Genomic DNA, 24,412 nt, shown 5'->3' with positions numbered 1-24,412 from the left:
GGTGAGACCCATTTCATAATTCAGGTATTGGAAAAACACTGGCTAACGGCAGTAGATCCATGAATGTGCACTTTAGCTTTAAAGCTATTTATAGAAACTATTGATTCAATAGATTATGCTGAAACAGAATACACTGAGGCTGGATTTCCTGTATATGTATCTTACCACACCAAGCATGATCTAAGAAATTAATGAAAGCAACAACAAATGATTTGGTTAAGTTAGACCTTTGAGCCTTCTATGCTGCTATATTTCATAAACAAATATGAAAGTGGATGGACACAAGCTACCATACATCTAAGAGGAAGAAGTTATAAAGGAATATTCTTGCTCTTAAGGCTGACACAGTGCAGAGTATTTCTCTAGCTCAGATAAACAACAATTCTTCAGCTGCAAAGAAAAAAAATATATATATATATATCTCCATCCTACAAATAACCTTTGTTTCATAAAAAGTAATTTATAAGAAACCTTACTGAGTCATGAGGGAGTTCTACATGAGTTAAAAGCTAAGGGAAGCTAAACCAAGAGAGAAGGAGGGAGGTGGGCAGGCAGGAAGCAAGCGATACTTGAAAGCAGACCGGCACTTGGACAGCCTCCCTCTTGCAGGAATATTTTGAATGATTCCAGTTGTCATTACCTTAAGGAAGTTTTCACTTTGATAACATAAATATTAAATGTTTTAAGGATGAAAGTGGCAAAGGATCTGGCTTGAGTTGTTTTTTTTTTCCTTCCACACAAAAGCAGCAGTCATTAAATAGACTGCTCATGGGCTACAAATAGATAAGTAAACCTGCCACGCCGTGACCTTAGAAATGACTAACTGCGGATTTCATTCATGTAACGCCAAACTGAGCTGTTACAACAGCAGCTTTGACCTTTTGTGACTTCAAATATTTTGGCTATGAAGCCTCTTTAGGGTGCTTCACATAAAAATGTTGTTAATGTACCAAGAAAAAGATCCACTAAGCAAACAATTACAATTAACCAACCAAACATACGAAAGCATGACCTAGACATGCCATATATGCATTTATCTGTATTTAAAATTCCATTAGGGAAAATTCTTTTAAAGGTTCGACACTAGCTTCAATTTTAATGTGGTATTTAGGCTATGCAACAACGCTCTGCAAATAGTGGAACAACATAATATGTTATAAGGGGAATAACATCAATAAGGGGAACAACATCAGAACAACGCACAGTTCAGTTCTAATAAATCTCCCCTGAAGAGCTCAGTATTTCAGTATCTCGGGCCTTTTTGGAGATGAGTGTGAGATTTAGCACTTGTATGCGATCTGAATATTATTTTCCACCAGAAAGCTGAGGAAAGAATTGAGGTATTTCAAAATGAAGCAGGGACAGAACCTAAAATAAACAAACGAAAGAGCTCTCTGGAGGAGGAGAATCCCATGCATCCCATTCACTGAGCTTCTCTCACCACCTCATGCAACCTCAGCCCCCTTCTTCGGGGCTAAGCTGATATCACAGCTCTGCTGTGAGACGAGAGTTACTGAGGAGAGCTGTTCCCATAAAAAATAAAGCAGAGTGCAGAAAGCAGAGTGCAGCAAAACAAATGAAGCTCCCAGCATCACGATTCAGGGTAGGGCAAGTGGGTGGAAGAAGCTTGGAAGGGAATCCTGGCCCCATGGAGGGGAAGTGCAGACAGGACAGGGAAAGTGCCTTAAACAGAACTCAGGCAGGATCAGCTACCACAGGCTAAACCCACCTTCCCTGAAGAACAGCACCACCTCAAAAGCTGATTCTGTTGCCCTTAGTGGCTGAGGGGACTGCGGGGCAGAAGTTAGCCCAGCCAAGATGAGAGGTGTTCCCCAGAGCATCCCAGGCACCGGTGAGGTGGGAAGTGGGGACTGGAGCTGGGGTCGGAACAGTCCAAGAAGAGTTAAAAAGGATTCCCAGGGCTGCCCATGACCACCTGAGTTTCATTTCCCTTGAGACAAGCCAAGGCAAATTTGTGCCTGGCAGAAGAAGGGTCGTAACTCAAACACAGCAACAGCGGAGATAAGAAAGCTCTCCCACCAGAAATCTGAGCACAGGAGTTAAAGAAACAGAGGAGTACGAAATCATACACATCTCACAGATTTGCAGCCTTGCTCCTGCAGCCAGACCAACCGGTAGGAACCCACCAACTGCAACAGCATCATGATTTTGCAAACACTAAAAATGAACAGAAATTTGTGCTGTGAAGGTGTAAAGAAAATGCAAAATGACATTTTTTTATAACTCGGAGGTAATAAAGTTACCATTCAAGCACACAGAATGATAATTTATCAAAGCCCTGGCCCCAGCTGGAGAATTCATGACTTCTGGAATACAAACAGTAAAATCCTTAATGAGACAAGCACCGCGGATAAAAATGCTGCTTCAAAAATACCCTAAGCATCCACAGTTACCCACTTAGTTATCTGGCAGGAATGTGAGCACATTTCCCCATTCAGCTCTACAGAGGAAAAATAAATATTTAACGTTATGTAAACTCAGTCACTGACTGATCATTAAACATTACCCGAAAGAAACAGGAATATCTTATAATAAACTCACCCATATTTTTTCTGTCCTTCTCCACATCTTTGTGAAGATTTAAGAGCAAAAGTCAGATTTAAATTAAGAGCTGCACGTTTTCACAAAATAGCTTTGTGTGTTTATTGGCTACACCAGAGTATTGCAAATAACTATGCCTAAAATATAGTTTATGTGTGAGGAAAATGCATGTGATGCTGAACATCCCTACATTTCCTGCAGGGTTTATTTGGGAGCTAGGGAAAAACATTCTTTGCTTCTCTCTGAAGTGCAGCTTTGCTTCTCAGAGGGAAAGGACCATTTCACTTTTACCACCCTTGCCCTAAGCAAGGAGACACCATGAAGCAGTGGTAGGTCATGAAATGTGGGGTCAGGTCACGCACTGCTGGGCAGCTCTGCCTTTGCCCATCCAACAACCACTGCATACAACTGGGTCACTAAAAATGGGTGGCTGCCCTGCCCCTTCCCCACCAGCTGTCAGCATGGCAGCCTTTGGTGAGTTCACAGCAATGACAAGCTGCTCTATTTCTCATTAAATGTCCCCACAGCTTTTCAAATTGTTGATCTGTGTCAGCTCTGCTCCTCAGGAAGGGAGTCGGTGTATCATTAGTGGCTGGCTGCTGCAGAAAAACAGGACTGGAACACCCCTTCAGCATGTACACCACTTAAAGTGCTGAAGTTTTCAGGACACCAGCTTCTCACTTCAAGAATAAAAAACATTCCAGGTGAAACAACAGGAAGCACAAAGAAACGGTACTAGAAGGTCACCACATACCCCTGGAATCGGCTCCTACAGCCACGGGCTGCACTCGCTGCGCCCCACCACTCACCTCCAGAGCCTTCCTCCCGCCGGCTTTGCAGAACTAGGCTTGCATGCATGCTCTCTGCCAGCAGATCCTGTCATACTGAAATCAAAAGGAACAAAACTGTGTGGAGGTGAAATTAAAATAGAGGTTGTTCTAGTCCTACTTTAGTATGGTAAGTCAAAGCGACCATCCGCTTCTCTGAACCGGCCGTGCCACTGCTCCCCTCATTGCAACAGCTAGCGTAACCTCCTCACAACCCCAGAGGAATTTGCTACTTAAGGCATTTTTTGTTTCATGAATAGCATCCAGAGCTTTTGATTAATCATATGGTAATTAATTAGCTGCACTCTTTATGGTCTGATTTCAGCAATCAGCTCCCCAGAGCAGCACGTTCCCAGGTTCTGACGGTGGCCAGTTACCTGTCAGTAGATGCAGGTGTGGCATCTTCCCGTGTACTTTCCTCAGAGGGTTGGAGTATGGCCTTCCAGCGCTTCCACAAAAGCAGTAGAAGTTAGCCTGTTAACACATGAACACTCTGCAGTCAGCACCACGCAAAAAGACATGTTTTAAACATGTATTAAAATTTACATTTACTTTCCACAAACGTTATTGAATCAAGAGGTTGAACCAACAACGTTTGTTACCAGATAATAAATATGCGTGGCTTACCTGGCCGGGCAATGCATTTTGAAAGCAAAGCTGCCTTATATACAAACATTTATTTTAGTTAATAATGTAGAACATACATCTTTCTCCTATACAAAGCTCACATTTTATAGCAGGGACTTGTTTGAGCGAAGACAATAACAAATACCCATAACTAAGATGTACTAAGGCAGAGAAGGCGGTACCGTGTTGAGGTAGGGAGCCTATTCCAGCGCAATGGGAACTCTGTTTTACAGGTTTCTGAAATTTGTTCTAACCCTAAATATTCTTTCTTTCTGACCAGCATGCATTTAAATATGCACAAATACATTTCTATACTCTTACCTGGTTTGGAGGCTTAGGGGGTGGGAAAGCACAGCATCTCTTCACGCGTTAGTTCCTAGTCATGAGTTACAGTTTTTGCGAATTAGCTGTTGGAAGCAGCTCCAGAAGGAAGCAACTGTTCTTTCCTTAGTATTTAAAAACAAAACCACAGAACCTAAAATGGAGGTTAGCAAGGATATTCCTATTAAAGCAATTGCCTCGCTGAAATTTTATAGAATCAATACTTTTTATTTCTTTCATGCTATTTTCCTGATTTAGGATTGCAGAACTAGAGACCCTGTATCTTCCGTAAGTTTTAGGGGGGGTTATTTTACTTGTATGTACAGAATCCAGGACTCTTACACAGAGACGCTTCCTCAATCTATGCCTGTTCACTTGGTGCCGTTTCCTGAAGATTTGATGTAGTATTTGAGAGGAGACATTGCCAGGGTAATTTTAGAAGTTTCCCTGGTAACCGCTGCTGACATCTCTAACTCAAAATTTAAGACTACAGCTCTCTGTATCACCCTTAAACGGCAAACTGCCTTCTATCAGTTGGGCTAAGGAACCTCACAAATGAGAATTCAGCTTCCTGGGCTGCTCAGAGAGTTAAGGTGCCTGCCCACAGAAATTTCTTTCTCTTAAAGAAAGCTCCCCCCACCATCCCCCATCTGCAAGAAGGGAACAGGTACAGACAAAACTCTTGGGAAGCGGTTCAAAGAAAGAAAAGTGAGACTGGAAAGAGGTAGGTGCTGGAGAGACTGCAGCTAAGAGACACAAGGAAAGGAGAGAAGCTTTCAGAAGCTACAGCATTTAGAAGGCAACAGGAACCCCTGGAAAAAGTAAGTTGGCAAGAAAGAAACCAAGAAGAGGTCAGGGGACAACAGTATTTCTAGCTCTGTTTTAAATCTTTAATTGCTCTTTCAGTATGTTTTTGGGAGAATGCTCATCTCTCTCTCCATGTCTGGAAGGAAAAAAAAGTGAAGAGAGGGTCACCATGAGGTGGTATTAGTGGTCCCCTACGTCTCCCAACGCTTTATCTCTGGTCAATCCTGTCTGCAAAAAGCACGAATAGTTCAATCCTTCCTGTTGATGACTCAGGTCTAAACTAGACAGAAAAATCTATCTCCTTTATTCAAGCAACATCACAGCCCAGTAGTGCATCACAGACACCCAGCAATCCTTCTCAGCTAAAACAGAGTTCAGCATTTCCCACTCACAAACCCTTCCCACTGGTTCCTCCCGTCTTCCCTGTGCCCTCCACCACGTCCCTGCAAGGCACTGGTGACCGCTAGCTGGTTGCCTTCTTGTTTGTTCTTACAGACAGCAAGGCCACATCTGTCTGTTGCCCACGACTCTGTGAGTACTGTCCTCAAGAAACAGCCCTCCCATACCCATCTAAATCCTGCAGTCCCTTTCCATGACCTTCCTGCTGTGAGCTTTTCCCACTCCTATTTACCCCAAAGGCTCACCCTATTCTGATGCCCAACTACCGCCCAGTGGTGCTGGGACACCGTGAGCTCTATGGAGCAGGGACCTCGCTCTTGGTCTGAGCTCACTCAGCACCAAGTGCTTTGGGATCCTGGTGCACAGCAGGCTCTCACCCACACAGCGATCACAGGTAATGTGAGAGAGAAAGTGAAGAATGGATACTGAGACAGTAATAAAGAACCAGGGGAAAAAAAAAAACAACACTTCTGAAATGTTGCCTTGTCTTCATTTTCTTATTTTCCCACATATATGATTGCACCCTCCAAGACATCTCTGAGAATGGATTTTCCTCTCCAACATACATTATTACTACTTTTACTTTAACTCTTCAAGGACTGCAGTGCTGTGCATCAGCACACAGTGCTTAAGGCACGATCAGGTGTCGGGACATTTCCTAGGCACTGCGACCAGTGCAACTCCACCGCCTTCCTCCCATCTTTTGGCCCTTTGGGAGTCGAGTTCCAGCTTCCTCAACACAGATTCTCATTCTCTCTCTCTCTCCCTCCCCCTTTGTGCAATGCCTTTTGTGCAATGCCTATCATAACTGAAGCTCTGTTTTTCTTTTTGAAGGCTACCAGAAAGGGAAAAGAAAAAAAAGGCAATAAATATTAACAACAATATAGCTAAGGACAGCATAATTTAAGAAAAGGCTGGAGAATACCTGCCAATTACCTCTATTGAACAGCAAAATCCATGGATTGTGGTGCTCATTAAGGTGAAAAGACACAGGCAAAGGGAAATCCAGCTGTTACGGCCCTTACAGCAACAACAACAAAAAAAAACATAGTGCCAAGGAATGCCAGAGGGGAAAAACAACTGTGCATGGAAACCACAGAGCAGGGAGAAGGGGAGAGCTAGAGAGCTGTGAGCCGTTATAAACAGAAAGTGCTGAGTTAGGGAAAAAATACTGCTACAAGAGAGGTCGTGAGGAAACGTGCTCCGGGCTGGGGCCCTCCTGCAGACTTCGCAGCAGCAAGGGAGAGTGAGAATCCCTCACAGCACAGGTGAGCTGTAACTATTGCAGGGGAACAGGTAGGAAAGGGATTGTGATGGTCAATGGTTGGGATTTTCAGAAGTACTCAGAAAGCTTTTACCGTCAATGACTTGAAGTCCCCCATTGTCTTTACATCCCGGGTTACTGACAGCTTCACCCACACAGGAGGAACACAGGGGTGATTAGGTTTTCTTGGTGTACCTGCGCTCACCACCTCTCCTGAGAAGCAACCGATGTCTTCACAGACAAACATTCCCCCTCTAAAATTTCCAAGCCATGTACCGTAGCATCAACCCTTCAGCACTCCTTCAGAATCTTTAACACATTTTTTCTTAGATGACTCGAAGGGAAAATGTGCTTTCCACTATTATTACATTACTGTGCCTTCCTTCCATCAGCTCCTTTATTTTCTAACTGCTTTAACATGTTTGAGAACAAGCAGTGCATAGGAGTGCAACTCACACTTTAATAGACATTCATAAATTTAGATCTGAATTGCACTGCTGGTGCCATGCTGTGCAGCTGCTGTGAGGAAACTAGGCCAGGATAAGGTAGAAAAGGCAGAAAAGAAGAGCCTTTCTCTAACAGCACTGTCAGGTGCAATTGACAGGTCAGCATCTCCGCTTTCTGAGCATCTACGACGGAACAAGAAAAAAACCCTCAGCCTAGATATGTTCCAATATCAGTGTAAAAAAAAAATAAAAACAAATGAATGTTCTCTACCAGAAAATCTCATCTCATCATGTGAGCAGCATGTGGTATAACTGGGATGGAGCACAGGAGACTTACCCCAGTGACTGGTGTCACTGCAGAGTTGTGCTGTGCAGCTCCAAGAGACCTTCCCTGTAAATAACACAACCTCTTACTCTTCCTCCTCGCCCATTGGCACAATTCACTGCCTGCTAATCACAAGCTTTTCCTTACACTACAGATAAACGTAGAGTCATGCAGCATAAGCAGGCCAGCTCTCAGTGCTTACGAGCCATGCAAGCAGCTTGGCACAACACGAGGATACGAGCAGCAGCTAGGATTGCAGGCACGGGGTTTGAGGGCCCCTGAAGGCTCTTCCCCTGTTTCTGCAGCTGCAGGTTTCAGCCCATGCACCTGACAGCAGCGTGCACAGAGGCAAGAAGGTTTTCTCCTCCCTGCCTGGCGTCCAGCTCACCTTCCAGTAGGGGCAGCAGGCTGGGTACACACACGAGCAGAGCATGGAGCATCCCCGCCGTGCCCCCCGTACAGCTCGGCATCGTCACGCCTCGCAGTCTGGCCTTACTTCCAGCTTGCACGGTGAACACGATGCCTGAACTTTTCCATCCCGCGACCTACTCCTTATCCCACATCCACCAGCAGCTACACCACGGAATCCACAAGCAAAAACCCCTTAATGTCATGGTGTACTGAGAAACCCAAAATCAAACTGGGGCTTTACTGTGCACATGAGGAAGGAGTTTTTGCCTTGAATCACTACAGACTAAAGGGGAGGGCACAGAAACAGGCTGCTGAGATGGGGTTACACAGGGCAGTACATCACTGACGAGCCTTATTACTAGGACCCTCCACTGCCCATCTGCCAGCCACCTCCTAACTCATTTCTTCCCAGGGAAAATCTGCTGACGCCGTACCACCTCACTGGGTGACATCCTTACTTAGCATTTGCAAACTCTGTTCATATCCCCAAGGAAGAGGTGTGATACACGTCACATTACAGAAGAACAGCTATTATGTCTGTACTCCTTCAAGACGACAGGCAAGGAGGAATTGCTTATGGAATAATTTCTTCACAAGTTCCTTCTTTAAAGGAAATAATACAAGACAGACTTAAGTTTCATCTGCACTTGGACCACAGAAATATTAAAGGATATTTAGCCGAAACATTTTAAAGAATGCCAGAGCCCTTCCATTTAAGCTTTACCTCTAATGAAAACAAGACAGAGGGCAGGGTTCACTGCATCAGAAGAATTCTTGTTAAAGTGCAAAATCCTTCTCAGAAATGGAGCTTCAGAAAGCAATGTGCTTTGAAATAACATCCTCAATTATGCTTTACAGTTCTAAGTTAAACAGGATTGCAGATAACATGTACTTCCAACCAGCAAAGCCTAAGGATAGGCTGATTTAAAGTAACTCCAACCACTAACCTGCAGAGATCCGACTGCTGCTGGAAAGACTTCCCTGGGGGCACTGGACTTTCTTTTTGAACTCATTTTGAACTAACACCAACAGGATAAATTTCCTGCATTCCTTCCTTATAACTACATATAAACACATGGGAGACAATTATAAGTTAAATTCAGTTTTTCTTTTTTTTTTTTTAAGCACACAATGCTGAACTATAAACTAGTCAGAAATATCTTAAACTACTTGTAAACAAGCAAACAAAAGTCTCTTCTCCTGTCCTAAGAAAACAGCATACATTTCCAATTAGCATGTGTATGTGAATCCTAAATTACATTGCAAGTAACGTTTCAGCTTGGTGACAAGAGCCAGAAGCCAAGTGGCTTGCTGCAAATCTCGGCTCAACAAAGTGAGCTGTCAAGCTTAGTTTCTGTTGGACCTCACACCCTTAAACATCACCCTAGAATTTATTTCCTGTCCTTGTGATATACCTATTTTGTTGTTGTTTTGGTTGGTTGGCTTATTTTATTTAAACTTGGAAACATGCAGAAGTAAAACTTACTGACTGCTGTGGATACTGCCATTGTCTGTGAAGGAACACTACTGTTCCATGTCAATGCTGTTCCACATCCACACGCTCAAATCTATTCCAAGTGAACTAAATGCCTCAACAATTGCTTTAAAGCAAAGCTTGACACCCTTGTGACCAGGAGTCAACAGTCCTGAGGCTAGAGTTTGCTTCTTAAATTAAAGCATAATAATATCTTCATTTCCATGGCTCGCCTTTTATGACACGTACCTGGGCAAACAGATGAGAAAGAAGATGAGCTGCAGAGCATTAAGTAATACTCAGAAGAGCCCGTATATGATGCATGCTTATGACACTGACAGTTCTTCAATTAAACATCACAGTTTTGACCCGGAGAACTTGTGAGAGCTTGCAGTTTCTCATTTCATTCTGACTTCAGCCTGCAACAGATTGCACAGATGTGCAAGTTTGATCAACCAAAGCCAGATAACTTCTAATATGATAGATTTTTAAAGCAAAAAAATAAATCTTCCCTTCTCCTCACACATTTTTTTTGTGTGTACCCTTATGCCTAGCACATCTTGTGCCCTTTGATAAGATGCATCCTTCCCGCAGAGTTAATTTTGATCACCTACGCTCAGCCAGCTGCGTGGCAGCTTTCAAGCTTTGCTCCATCAGCCTGTAACCTTGACAGACCTGCCAACACACTGACCATCCCGGCGTGACAGAAACATGAAACTCGAATTAAGCACTTGTGACTCAACAGGACCCCGGTTGGGAACAACGCCTTCGCTGGTAGTCGAGCCACAGATCAGCAGTTCGCGGAGCCAAATGACCAGAGTATTCAGCAGCATGCCTACAAATCCTCCTCTCTCAACCCACATTAACCCACGCTTTGGAAAAGCTCCCTGCTAACCCTGGGAGGTTACCGACGGGTTTATTTCTCCGAGCAAAGGTTTCAAAAGACAAATATTTTTTTCCTCTTTCAAATCATTCTTTGATATTCACTTTCTTGTGAAGGCTTTCCATATTCATCAAAATAACGAAAACAGCTGCGCTTGGTTTGAGCTCCCTTATTTACCTTTCAGATCATCAGGTCTGATGCTTCTGCTGCAGTCGGTACAGAGCACACATTTTGGAGGCAAGAACCGAGTCTCTGCAGTCATGCACCACGACACACATTTTAGGTTCAGTAACTCCTCTCTCAGTTGATCAGAGGCCGATAGATTGACTCGCATAGAAATAGTATTATAATGTATTTAAAACAGATTCTAACACAGAGAAATCAGGCTAATTTGAAGAGGTGCTCTCCCTGGGTCAAGTAAATCTCCAGCATGGAAGAGGAAGCACGCTGTTTGGCTTATGTATAATTAAAGAGTTACTGGCTTGACCTTATTTTAAAGTGAACACCGGAAAAACATTTTCCTCTCTGAAGAATGAAACACACTACCTTGAAAGCTGAAGATTTCATTCCCCCAGTCACCCTCTTCCTTAAAACAGCCACGGCATCCTCAGCAATTACTCCATGTGCCATCACAGGGAGCCCTGAGGGTACTCCCAGTCCCTCCTCTTGGTGCTGAGGTCTTGGTAAGTGCACTGCAAGAAGTGCAAGAGTAAGCTTGAGTTTCAACTTTGCTGGTTACCTATTGCATTTTATCTACACATTTATAAATACTTAGCCAGAAACTAAGCAAATGATCATGTAAATAAATGTACCGATTGAGCTTCCCAAAACGTGCAACTGGACTTGACCTGGTACCAATAAAACCACTTTCCTGGCATTTCTGTAACATTTTTGAGAAAGAACACAGCTAAGTGCTATAAAAACTCAGAAAGCCAAAGCACTTTTTTTTTCCAGCCTTGTACCACACCAGTGTTTTCAGACACTAGCCATTTTTCTTGATTTACCAAGAACTCCCAGTTGTTTCTCCCACTCAACAATTAGCTGCTTGCTCCTGGCCAATTTTTTCCTTCCTCAGGACTGCAGTCAGCAGCATCCCTAGGCTGCGAGTTTGCTTCATAGCCTTGGGCCAGTTATGAAAGCAGCAGATTGTTGCAGGGAGAGATAAATGATACCAAGGAGCAGAAGGGCTCGGGGAAGGCTTTCCAACTTCGAAGAAAAATAAGCATGCACACATGCTCCAGAAGCGACGAGAGGAGGGCTGTGCATTTCCTACACGGGGCGATGAGGAAGGCACGCCGGGAGACAGGCAGCCCTGGAATGCCCTCTCCCTGGGCCAGCTTCATCTTACGTGGGAACATCCACAAAGCAAAGAGTCTGTGCCTGTAACAAAACAGATGCTGTCATGCATTCCCTCTTAGATTTTTCCAAAGCAAACAAGCTCAGAAAACCAGAAGGGAGAGCCAGAGGAGCTCTCTGAACCACATCTTGTGTGGATACCAGTCATGGAAAACTGCGGAAATTTCAAGAAGTGATGGAAGGGCTCAAAATACAGGCCTTGCAATCCGAGAGCAGAACTGATAGAGTGAGCTCCTTCAGCAAAGGAGAGGTTTTCTTTTGCCACAGAAAAATGGTGGGAGTTTTCCTCCTGTGATCCAATGGCAGGACACTCCTCCAAAAGGCGCACCTCCTCGGAAAGGCCGCCTGGGTTGGGGTCTCCTGGATCAGATGGCACATGCATGGGAAAGGCTGTTCTGCTGCCCTGCTGTCTTCCTCTGTGGTCATAAAACGTGCCCCGTCTCCAGGTGCATTTCATCTCCTCGAAACATATGAAAGTGCTGCCTCCCCTGTGCTGTGATGGTTTATTTTGGGTGATTTCTGTACAATTTTTGGATGACCAACCCGGACTCAATAATAGGAGGTGGGGGAGAGCGGGGACGAGTACTCTGTATTTCCCCTGATATAAAGGAATGGCTACAGACCAGCCAGGCTGTATGAACGTGCTCTTCTTTCCAGTAATGACTAACATCTGCAACATAGCAGAAAACTGACAAAATTGATGCAGGGACACTGTACAGTTCAACAGAAGTTGCATGTTCCTAGCTCTAAAAACAAATCCCCAACACTCAACGAATACGTTTACCCATTCTGCACAGATTTTAATAGCACTCTCTAGAGAAATAATACATTTCCTAGATAAACACAATTTTACAAGATAACACTAATTCTATTCTGACATTTTTTTGCGTTTTTAAGTAGAAAATAGAACTGCTACATATTCATTAGACACAGAACAACTCTAAGTGATGTGCAACACCATTTACTCTTTTTTTCCCCCTATAAAAACTATTTTCCAATCCATCAGTTTGCATTACTCAAAAAAAAAAAAAACTGAATAGGTGAAAATGAAATACATAAGGCCTTAATTCAGTGAGTAATAATTTACATAATTTACTACAACAAGGCAGGAGTCCTCTTACCGAGGTCAAGAGAAATAAAGCCATGGTTTAAGTTAGCTATTTTCCTTATATACCTTGCTGCCATTTTCCACTGACTCTCGCCTGGAGGGAGTACTACTGGAACATCGCTGTCCCGTAGACCACTCCCTTTGCTGGTGGTTAGCTGAGCAACACCACGAGATGTTTGGTCTTCTGCTTGGGTAGCCTCTGGTAAAGGTGCAGAACACTGTGCTAGGAACTCATGGCTAGTACACACAAAATTCAAGTCAGCAGTCACTCTGTGTATGAGCAGCGCCAGCAGCTTGGTGAAACGAATCACCAAGGAATGCCCTTTGTCAAATTAGAGTTTAAGAAGAAACTGTACACGAAGCAACACGGCACAGCAGCAGCTAGGTTTAATGAATTCCGGATAGCATTCTACTGAAAGAGCAATCTGCATAGCAAAGATTACAGAGCATTAATCCTATTTTCTATGTAAATTTAGTGTTTGTACACAATGTTCCATTTACGCCGTGAATGCATATTACGTACCTGCAGAACACGAAATGGTTTTGTTGACCCCTAGGAAAGCTAGCGGAAGCAAGTGACTTGATGTTGATATACCACTCACGGAAGAATCAGCTATGCTAAGGATTTATTGCAATTCAAAATAAACCAAACAAAAATAGTGAAATGTTACTGCCTTTTGAAGGGCGTCGTAGGAGACTATCTTTTCAACTACTGAAATGAAGATAAAGGTTTTTTTCTCACATCAGGATACAGTAACAGCCTCTATTATGCATTTCTACATAAAAACTTCTTAAGCCTCAAAATGATTTATTTAAGCTAATTATTTTATGTGCTTAAAGAAACAGAAAAGCTAGTAAAAATTGCATCCTTTCTCTTTACCTTTCCTGCTTTACAATACTTAATGTATTTCCTTACATTATTACCTAAAATGAGCTCATCGGTTTCAAAATGTACCAACTGAAACGTGTATTTACCTCCTGCCATTCCTCTTCTAGACCCCCCCCCCCCCCTTTTTGAACTACAAAACCATGTTCTGAAGCCACTAAAAGTAGTCTGACATCTCTGAAATGATGTATTTTGTTTTTAATGCATGCACTCAGCTGCAGATCCGACTTCGGAGTACTTAATTCTGAAATATCAGAAATAATCCTATGCCCACAGAAAAAGCACTGAAGTATGCAGGATTGTGTCTTACGAAAAGGGCAGTGCTAGGAATGGGTCAGATAAACCTCATTCTTTTCAGTTCTACTCTGTTACCAGTTTTCTTGTCCCCCCAGACGCTACTTCTCGCTGCACATTTTCCCAATGCTCTCTTGTACCTGGAAAAGAATTCAAAAGAGTTTTAGGGTGAACTGTCTCGAACAGCAGGCGAGTTAATGGCATGCAAAGCAGAAAGGCCAAGCACAGAGCTGTAGCCTAAGATGAATAAATCTGGTAAGAGGAAGGCTATTTTGTAGGCTGGAGAGACATTTGTGTGTTTATACTACAAATTCTATTGCCTCCTTTCTTCTCCCACTCACATTCAGTTACCAGCTTCTGGGACGAACCACGTATGCCCTTCTCCAGCCCAGAGTGTGAGCACAGCATTGTTTCACTATCTACAACACACGCGTGATATGGAAAAGTTAGGGAGAGGCAGCTCCTTAGACATGACCCCACTTCTTGGAGTGAGAGGTGAAGAGGGAGCAGGATTCAAGTCCAAGACATTCACACCCATAACAAAATCCTCAGGGGTTTCTCTTGCATCCACGTTAACAGTTGCTCTGAACCACTGCAGCATCTCTTAACATGTCTTCAAAAAGAGAATTGGAAAAAAATAAGGCTTGCTTAGTGCAACACAGTCCTGTGTTTTCACTAAACATTTCTTATCTGAAAGCACCCGCCCCCACTTACCATCTTCTTGCTGTGCCCGCTGGACACCTGTATGAGCCTAGAAGCTCTCAGAGACAGCAAGCAAAGATGTGCGGTCTCATCACACAGCGTGGAGACATGAGCATTCAGATAACCCTGCCTGTCTGACATGCTCTTAAGTACTGGTGATTTACTTAATCAAGTCTCACAAAGAGGCGAATTAAACCCCTGGCTATTAGAAACAATGACTGGTTTTTAATAGGGGCAGCAACTTCGCCTACAGGCTGGCTGAACCCATTCACTGCCTACACGGCTTCCCTCTGGCTGCATGTTGTCACACACTCACACGTCCACGTGCACGCTCGCTGTGTTTCTCTAAGGGCTTTTTAATAAAATGAATGCTGTTGCCAAGCGATTCCTTGGCTCTGCCAAGCAAACCAAGAATGACCCCAGCCATTAAGTTCTTAGAGCCATTCATGCTCAGAATAGCAACTTGATCATTTATTACACTGAAAATATAAAATCATAAGGTATCCCAATATTTTGGGAGTTATTCCAAGTTGTTTGACTTGATTTTCTTCTAATAAACATACAAATCAAAAGCAGAACTGCAGGGTAAGATGCTAAATGCTTAGTTATTGATCAAGGCACTCCTAGAATATTTTGCTAATGGCTCAAGCTTGATGAATATAAAAAAAAAAAAGAACCTATTGATTTTACTTTAAAACATTTCAAAAGTGCTAAACATGCTGGCAGCAGAAACACATTACGAGATGCACAGAAAAACTACCGTTTAAAGAAGGAAGAAGGAGACCCAGCCAGGCAGAGGCATTAGAAAGCGGTAAGTTAGGAAGCCCTTGTCAATCTCATTGACCTAGCCCCAGCACTGGCAGCAGCACCAGGGCCAGAGGAAGGCAGCCTGCTGCTATGGGCTAGAGATCACGAGTGCAAATTCAGGATGAACAATGTTCAAGTCAGAAAGCAGGACATGGTTTTCTAATAGGACTTCCCCCATGAACAATGCTCATTAAAATGACACAAATCTTTACGTCCGTGTCACTGACATATTTTAAGTGGTCACAGAGACACGTGCGTTTTATGGCCAGAAGAGCATACAATTCCTATTAACTACCCTTTGTATCTAAACCACTCTCAGCTGGGCACTCGGTACTAACTTTTCTACTGGCCTCAGAAAAATTGCATGTGCACGTTTCCTCTCACTCCAGATAGCCCCTAATTTTGAGATATGAACGTCAGTAATCAAGATCCATGATTTACTTCTGAAAAAAACTTAAGTATTTCTGTGAATAAATCACAATTCTGAAGTCTGTTATCTCAGACACATGCATATTAGGAAGAAAAAAGAAGTTAAAATGAGAGATTATTTCCCTAGGTTCCCATGGGAACACAACACTTACTTCCAGATCTGGAAAGTTTCAAGACACTGGGTTATACACTCATTAAAACACACCAAAGAAAAGGTACTCTTGTGTTTTTCAGTGGCTTCCTGGTTACTACTTACTGGGACTAATGACTTAAAGGGAAGAGAGCCATTAAAGCACAGGGTTTCCTAGGAAAGAGCACATACATGAGGTAGAGCACGTAGCAAAGACACTAGGAAGAAGCTGGCTTCTGTCTGAATTTTTAAAAAGATAGCTCAACTGGTCAGGGCTCCCACTTACCTGTGGTCACAAACCAGGCTCTTATTGCATCATTTGTTCATGGCTTTATGCACTCGTTACCTTCTAAGAACAGCTCTCTGATGTCTGCCATCATTTTTTACGCTATCCAGCCATTTACAGCTGCAACCAAGCATACTTCATACTCAACTTCTAAGTGAAATAGCTTCTGAAGTGCTGTACAACTTATCTGGAGAGAAGGTGTTCATTAATTTGAGATGCAGTTCATTAAAGAAAAAAAAGGTTGAGGTACAGCTGGTGAAATTCTCTCGCTTTTCCTACAGAGGAATAAAAGCAGTGAGGGAAATTTTATTTGTAGACTGAAAGTACCATCAATCTTCAATAACACTGTCTACACACCTCATGCAGATTCCTGAACAAGTACAACCGTGTTCCTTTTCTCTCTATGCTTTCCATACATGTTAGGACTTGCAGCCTAAATCAGGAGGTCTTATACGGAACAGCAAGAAAGCCATGGTGAGCATTAAACAAACTGCTGAGATCTGAAATGTGCTGGACACTTACAGCACTGTATACAAATGTATCCTGTTAGTACAAGGATTTCTCAATTGCACTAATTTTTAAAGAAACAAATCCCTGTAGATGGAAGAAGTAGACTAATAGGATAATATCTACTGGCTATTTGTAAAAGTTCAGAAGGATAAATACAGAAAATGAGAAGTTATTCAATCTAGAAGACCACAGGGATATGGACAATAAGAGAAGGTGTGTTTCAATCAAAGACTTGGATCATCCAACGTAATAAGTACATGGGAAAATAAAGTTTTCTGCTTTACTTCATTTCTTTAGAAAATAATCTTTCTTCTCTGTTCCTATCCAAAGTACCAAAAAGTACTCCTAAAAGAAACTAAAATCTCCCACTGTTCTCTTACAACACTTTTCTTCCATCTCCTAAATCACAGTTTCTCAAAACAGTTACTTCATCCAGTCTGCATTTCCCTTAAGTTTTTGTAAGAATATATATAAAAGAAGAAAATTGTCTGTTTGCTGAACAATAAAATACAAACTCCATCCTCCCACAAAAAAAGAGGGGGAGGGCTTCATTAATCTTGCATATACTTCAGTTTCTTATTTTATAGAAAACAAATAAAAAATACAGCCGTCTGGAAAGGCATCCTGCAGTAAGAAACTTCGGGATATTTATTTCTTTTCTGAAGCTGAAAGCAAAGTTGGAACTTGATCATTTCACATAATACCAGCACACAGAGCAAGCTGCTTTACGTAAGGTGCAGATAAAGACATAAAATGCAGGGTGTGGAGATTCTAACTGGGAACAAAATGCAACTTCTTTCCAACAATAGATGTAATTAGCTAGCAAGATAACTTACCATGGAAAGGAGCAAGGCAATTAACACGGAGTCATTAAATCAAATTTTCATGTCTTTGTAAAAGATACACCCAACAAGATCTAACCACAGCCTGTTGGCTTCACAGCATTGAGTCACTCAGAGTAAGAGAATCGAGTCTCTGTACTCCAGAACTACAAACTGGACGCGTAGGAGTGGTACAAAGCCACAGCAGCCCACCTGTCCAGCAGCAGCGTAGAACAGCAGCCAGTCCATTCCTCTTTGATGGCATTCCAGTGACACTTTCGAACGCAGGGCTTTCTCTCAGATATTACTCACATCTTTAAACTATTCCTCTTGTTCCACGTTATGACAAGAGGGAAGTAGACCTGCTACTAACTTGTTGATTGGGGACACATATGGTAGTCCTCCTAGTCCATTACACAGAGGGAAACCACTAGGGTGCTTTTTAGCACTCTCAAACACCACTGTCTTTTAACCATTTTGGAAACCTCAAGGGAAGCAGTGGTGAGAAATAACCAGTGCAATCAGATTCTGTTGAACAAATGAACTGCGGAACAGGCCCTCACTGCCCCACTGAGCTAAAATGGTTTCAACAAAGATGGTTGGGGTGGTGGGTCCCACTGTTGCCCACCCAGCTTCTGGTCTGCAGCAAACCAGTCAGACCCCAGAAGCACTGCAGCACCTGATCCACAGGAGACAGCTCAAGCAATACAAGCAACACACAGTAGAAGTAAATTCCACAAGCCCGACGAGGACATAACAGGTAGCTACACTTTAAATGATAGACCGTCACCAATTAGGACATCATACCAGAACAGGATATACACACCTGTAATGAGGACCACATCTTTCATAGCACTAGTTACCAGTTACTTTTATGGACTCTTTAAACTTGTAAACTACTTACTCTGCTATATCAGACCTAACCTAAAACATCGGCATCTAGGTTTAATGCATGCTGGGTAACATTTGACTGAAAGAACAATCAGCATAGCAGAAACTGCAGGAAGTGGGCATTTCCTGAAATGGATTTCAAGAAAACAAATTGTCACTCCACATTCTTCTACCCTTTAAGCTATCAAAGTCTTATCACCATGGTATTTCAGCATTCGATTAGCAGCTGTAAAGGAGGAAAAAAGAAAAAGATTTTTCTTTGGACCACATTTAGCAAATCCTAAGGACATATATTTTTTTTATTGAGGAATTATTAACAACTGCTATATTACACCCCATAGGTTCTTTAAAAGTTTATGAAGACTTGACATCAGTGACAGACCAATTTACAGCATGTTACAAGGGAAATAAACAGATCAGAAAACAGCAAGCACTGGATATTTTCAGTGAACGTTCTAGCCCCAGGAAACAAAAGAACCATTTTTCTTGCACTGCAGTTTGTCCCAATACAGACCTGTAAATTTACACAAAAGGCAAGACAATCCCAATCCAATCTTAAAATGTCTCAATCATTCAGTCTTTTTCCTTGACCTAACTTATCACTTATCTTCACAGCTCACAGCAGTTTCTCCAGGATGCTCTGTCTTAAATTTTTTATGAGATGGTTCTCCTGGGAGAAGAGACATGCAATGCTCTAAAGATCGCGCAATTTCATCAATTGTCCATTTGTCTTCATGAAGTGCATGCTCCTCTAGCGTAAATGGCCCGTGTTTGGTTCGGGTCAGCTCTTGCATGCTGGCACAGGTAGAGAGTTCTATAGTACAGGAGAAAAGAGACTTTAGAAGAAGTGCATGGTCAAATTTAACTATTTGCAACTCGCTTAAAAAGTACTTTTATATGTAGCCTTCTACATTATTCTGCTTAGTGTGAAAAGGCAGTTCATGAAGATTCAACACTCATTTACATCTTCTTAAGTCTGAGACAAGGAATTCCTTTGATTTCAACAGATCTCCACTGCAGTAAGAGTTCAAAATCTGACAGAAAGTTGTCAGGAGGTTTTCCAGATTTAAATCAGAATGATGAGAGAGAAATAATGACATAAAATAAAAGCAGAACATTCTTTATTCAAGTGACTTAGAAGACCATGTGCTATTTTCCATGTTTTGGAAAAGCATCTGTCCGTGCTTTTCAACATTTTTATCCTGTGCCACTCATTAGGATAATACAAAATAAGGAAAAATTCAAAATATAAACAAATGCTATAATGGGTTAAATACAAGTAGGACAGAATTACATAATGAGCGGTTACAAAAGACAACCCCTTTTGTTTGTCAGCAACTGGAACTGACTTGAAAGTGCACAGGTGTACTAAAATATTCTTGCCCATACTTGCAGATGCAGGAGGATTTTTACTGCATTTCATACTCTGAAAAAGGGCCAGCTGGGTAGAGACTTTATCTCAGTTTGTCTTTAAAGGACTGAACACAACCCAGTATGCTCAGAAGACTGCAATAGGAGAATCTCTGACTTGCCTAAGTACAAATAACAACACTGAAATTCATAGAGCTCTCCCACATCACTTGGTTTCTTGATCTGCAAATGTATCACTTAAAAAAAATGAAATGGACTATCTGTTCTCCATCATGCAGTTTGATAGATATACGGCACAAGACAAATAACCCTGTGGGAAAGCAACACCATTCACAGTAAAAGGAAAAGAGAAAGAAAACACTAGAAAAATCATCACAAATGAAGAAGTCTTTCCAGGAGATAGGGTTTATTATGTGCATGGTAATGTTCTGTGCAATCTGTTTTCAAAATGTGATGAATAACGTTTAAAAAGACAGTATCCTTCTTCTTCTCACCCTTAATCTGACTTAGCTTTAGCATATGGAGGAGAGAAAAAAAAATTCCCACCTTGCCTTGCATTTTCTTGCTCAGTGCTATTCCTTGCTCCATTTTTAGCCCCCAGCCCCCAGGGTCCTCCAGCAATTATTTAGCCCTTATTCCCTCATGCTCCCAAGGAAAATACCCTAGTATATAAAAGCAAGTGATAGCAGTACCAATCTGCAAAATAGCACATAAGTCTGGTGGCCGGAGATATAAAAAATGGCAAGATTTTTCTATAAACAGACACTTTCATTCCTTACACCATCACTTTTTTTTTTCATGCCTACCTTTGCCAATGTCACTGACCAGGCTCCTGACATAAAAGCCACCGCCGCATTCAACATCTGGAATGTTAATAATGACATGGTAAACTGCCAGTACAATGTGAAATCTACTTTACATGGAGACCATGCTCCCAAACAAATGTAAAAATGCACTAAGCAAACAACCCAGTGATAAAATATTTATAGGATGCAACATCAATTATTCATCCTGTAACATATGTGCGGGTGAGATTGCTAAACCAAGACAGGAGGGAAGGCAAATACAATGGCAACCGAACTAACTCACTAGAAATTAAGTACTTGCTGTGGTACGTTAAAAAATGCTTCAGTTTTATTCATTTTAAAGGTTTCAGATGGTTGTTTTGTATTCCTAATGATGAAACCAAATTATTTCAAGAATAGCCTAAACTGACTATCAATGTTTTTTTTAAGATACTGCACATGAGCAGCTCCAATAAAAGCTGCTGACATTTTAAAATTCACCTTTAACTTTCCCTGCTCTCTCAACCCTTCCCTTCCCCCTCTGCCAGTGATCAGCTGCTTGTCACCCAGACATAAAGTAAGGCCCGAAGTACCAGAGCACCGACTTCTGTGGTTCATACCTGCTCATCATATAACATCCGGCCCATCAGAGGACTACAGGTCAACCAGGTAGTTCCTCAATGCAAATGATTATCCAACCCTCACCTGCATCAAATATTTACAACAGTATCTTTGGTTCATTTATTAAGGTGCTTCTTAATGTACTACCCACACTTTTTTATGTATGACAGAAGGGTAAGATCCTGTCTCTGCAACCTAGAAAGAGGTCTGACAGTAACTGATGGTGGCCCTTGATGAACTGAGATGCCAGCAGTCTGGGCACTGGGGCAAAGGAATGAGTCAGGTGAAGTAAGGAGACCTGAGAAAGGAGTAGTGAGCTGGAGGCTGCGAAATCATGGACAGATGCAAGTAATCTCCTGGCCAGCCTCTCAGAATTTTCCCTCACAGAAAAGATTACATATAATCAGCTTAACTTAAACCCAAAATATGGTGCTTTTACTGCAAAGTGAAAGTCTGTGCACATAGGCTCACACTAAAATAAGTAGCTGAGGGAAATGAAACCCATTTCAATATCTTAGTCTCATTCTGAGTGTAAATAAGCACTAACAAACAAACTTGGAGCATCACTCTATACAATAATCTTTGGCCTTTACCCAGTGTGAACAGTGGTGGCTGGAACTGTTGGAGAGAGAGGCTGTATACTCTTACTGGCCGAGCTGGCTTTGCTTCAACTGCTTCTCCCCTCTTCACCAGAGTTGATAGCCTTTCTCCGTCCTTCTTCAAAGCAGAATAGCTGATCAGATAGAGCACGAAAATGTGTTACACTGTTGTAACAGAACAAGCTTCCCATCCTCCAGATTCTGTTAATATTGTACAACAGCATACATTTTACCCTTCTAATCCTCTCCAAATGCTCACATACAAAAAAATAAAACCTAGCAAGTGCTTCTGAAATCTCCTGGACACAGAATAATCTCCTTCACCAGTAGCTATGTAAACTGGAAAACAAGAGGCGGTCCTCAATTTACCTCTTGCTGCACGGATTTAAAAGTGTTTCATCACTTAATTTGTAGTTTATGAAAACTAAGGGTTTCTACAAAGGGTACAATACCTGCAGCAGCCTTTAACATTCTGCCCCTCAGAAGGCTGCAGGACACGCTCTTTTTCAGTACTGTGGTGGGGTGAGCACTGGGCATAGCTCGGGCAATGCCTGTAATTCTGCCTTGCACCTTTACTCTACTGAGACCAGGGTCTTCCCTGAACAGCAGCTGCCAAGCTACAAAGCCTTGTTCCAGGGTGTTTAAGACCACTGTGGAATTTAACAGAAAATAAATAAAGAATTCAGTGATAACATGAAACTTCATCAAAGTTCCAACTCTGGCCCTGAAAAAAAGACTACTATAGAAAAATCAAGAAAGATCTTGCTCAAATTACCGGAGGGTAATTTGAAAAGGTCACACAAGCAGAACACCTACTGAATGGCTGACCTTACAGGGCTCACAGCGGAACCACAGTAACCGATCCATTGCAAATGCAAAGGAAAGCATGTTAGCTTAAATCACCAGAAAAGCCATCTGTCACAAGCTAAGCACTTGCATATTGCCAGTTACCATGGCTCACCTGACTGGAAGAAATTTGTTAAGCTATGGAAGCTTAAATCACTAACAATTTATTCGTACTCTAAGTTTCCACAAAACTAATTTGCAGGCATTAAAGGAATTTCCGTGCTGATGTCATTAAGCCTCCCCCTGCCCCATAAATAAAATTAAAGTCTTGAGGCTTTCCCTTTTAATTGTAAGACAGGACAGAACAATCCAAGCCCTGCAAAAGCTGCTTAAGACTGCTACTCTATATTTACCAACAGAACAGGCTCCAGGTCACCATTTGTGCTTGATATTCAAATCAGCATGACCTGCAGTTCCAAATGTTAAACTCCTAGGTCTGCCTTGCTTCTACCCTCTTGCCACAACGCGTTTTTTTTTTTTTTTTATTTCTGACAGAACTGACTCCTGTTGGCAAGTCCTGACAGCTGAACACCGCTCCTGAGAGTTCTGAATGCTGTGGAACTTACAGCGGAGGAACCTGCATTATGTCCCCTGTGAACTTCTGCAGCGCATTTTCAAGATCTGTTTTTGTTACCTGGTCTGTAGAAAGAAAACAAGTATGTTAGCATCGGTTATTCACATGGCACCAATGGAACTGATCACGTTCTGCAAACAGATACAAAGAAGTGGTCCCTCTTGTCTGAATTTAGATTGGATGAAAAATGCCAAAGATAAAAAACAGAATGTAGGTAGGAGTGTGAATTATCACAAGAAGAATGGAACAAACAGTCCAAGGTGATTAAGACAGTCTGGACGCTTTCAGAAGGGCACAAGTCCCTACACACACAGTTCTGCTTTGCAACTTTTCCTCCCTCAGGACTACGAATTCATTTTTCTTGGAAACCAGGCAAAACTACAAAACTTGTCCTATTCTAATCTGTGTTAAAGGACTAAGAAGAATAAAATGCTCATCTAACATTGACAACTACTCTTAAAAGTACATAACTGTACTCACAGGAAAATTCCAGCAGGTTACTAGTGAAAAAACACTGCAATTTTTATTTTTTTTCCCAGTGAAGAAAGACTGTATCTGGAAAAACATACTAAATTCCTCCACCACACATCTAACCTGCAGATGCTCACAAAGGTATGGTTACACACTAAGTAAGGCAATTTTACTGAAGAAATCCTATAAAAGAAAGTAACTGCTTCATGAAATCTACTCTCTGGAGTACACCTACGTACCCCTCCCACTTTTGTTAGAAGGCTGTAACTGAAGTAGCTGGTTGCACTGGTCCTTTGAAATACTATTCGATAGGGATGACATTCATAATTAATTTGTTTAGAGTACAAAAGATCTGTAGGCAAAATGCCCTTCAGTAACTGTCTAGTCATGTGCCTCCTAAGTTATATTCTAGTGGTAGACTTGGCAGTGCTAGGCTAATGGATAGGCTCGATGATCTTGGAGGTCTTTTCCAACCTAAGTGATTCTGTAATTCTATGATATTAGAGGCACATGAAGTCAACAGCATCCTTGAGCATAAATAAAATTAAATTATTTATTGCCCCTTCATTATATTTTGGA

General features: G+C 42.0%; 1 protein-coding gene across 1 annotated transcript in view; it reads right to left on the bottom strand.

Annotated features, from left to right (window-relative positions):
* Positions 1-18,835: 18,835 nt before the first annotated feature.
* The window catches only part of TRUB1 (TruB pseudouridine synthase family member 1), a 30,761-nt gene continuing 25,184 nt past the window's right edge, over positions 18,836-24,412 (bottom strand). Inside the window, exons 5-8 of the mRNA XM_083844156.1 lie at positions 23,355-23,427; positions 21,937-22,076; positions 20,744-20,800; positions 18,836-19,380 (exon numbers count right to left, since the gene is read on the bottom strand). Coding sequence (XP_083700282.1) covers positions 19,166-19,380; positions 20,744-20,800; positions 21,937-22,076; positions 23,355-23,427 — 485 coding nt within the window. The 3' untranslated portion in view covers positions 18,836-19,165. The remainder of the gene's footprint in view (positions 19,381-20,743; positions 20,801-21,936; positions 22,077-23,354; positions 23,428-24,412) is intronic.

The sequence above is a fragment of the Anser anser genome (genome assembly GCF_964211835.1).
Source record: "Anser anser genome assembly, chromosome: 7".
Lineage (NCBI taxonomy): Eukaryota > Metazoa > Chordata > Aves > Anseriformes > Anatidae > Anser > Anser anser.
This window is presented reverse-complemented; position numbering and strand designations above follow the sequence as displayed.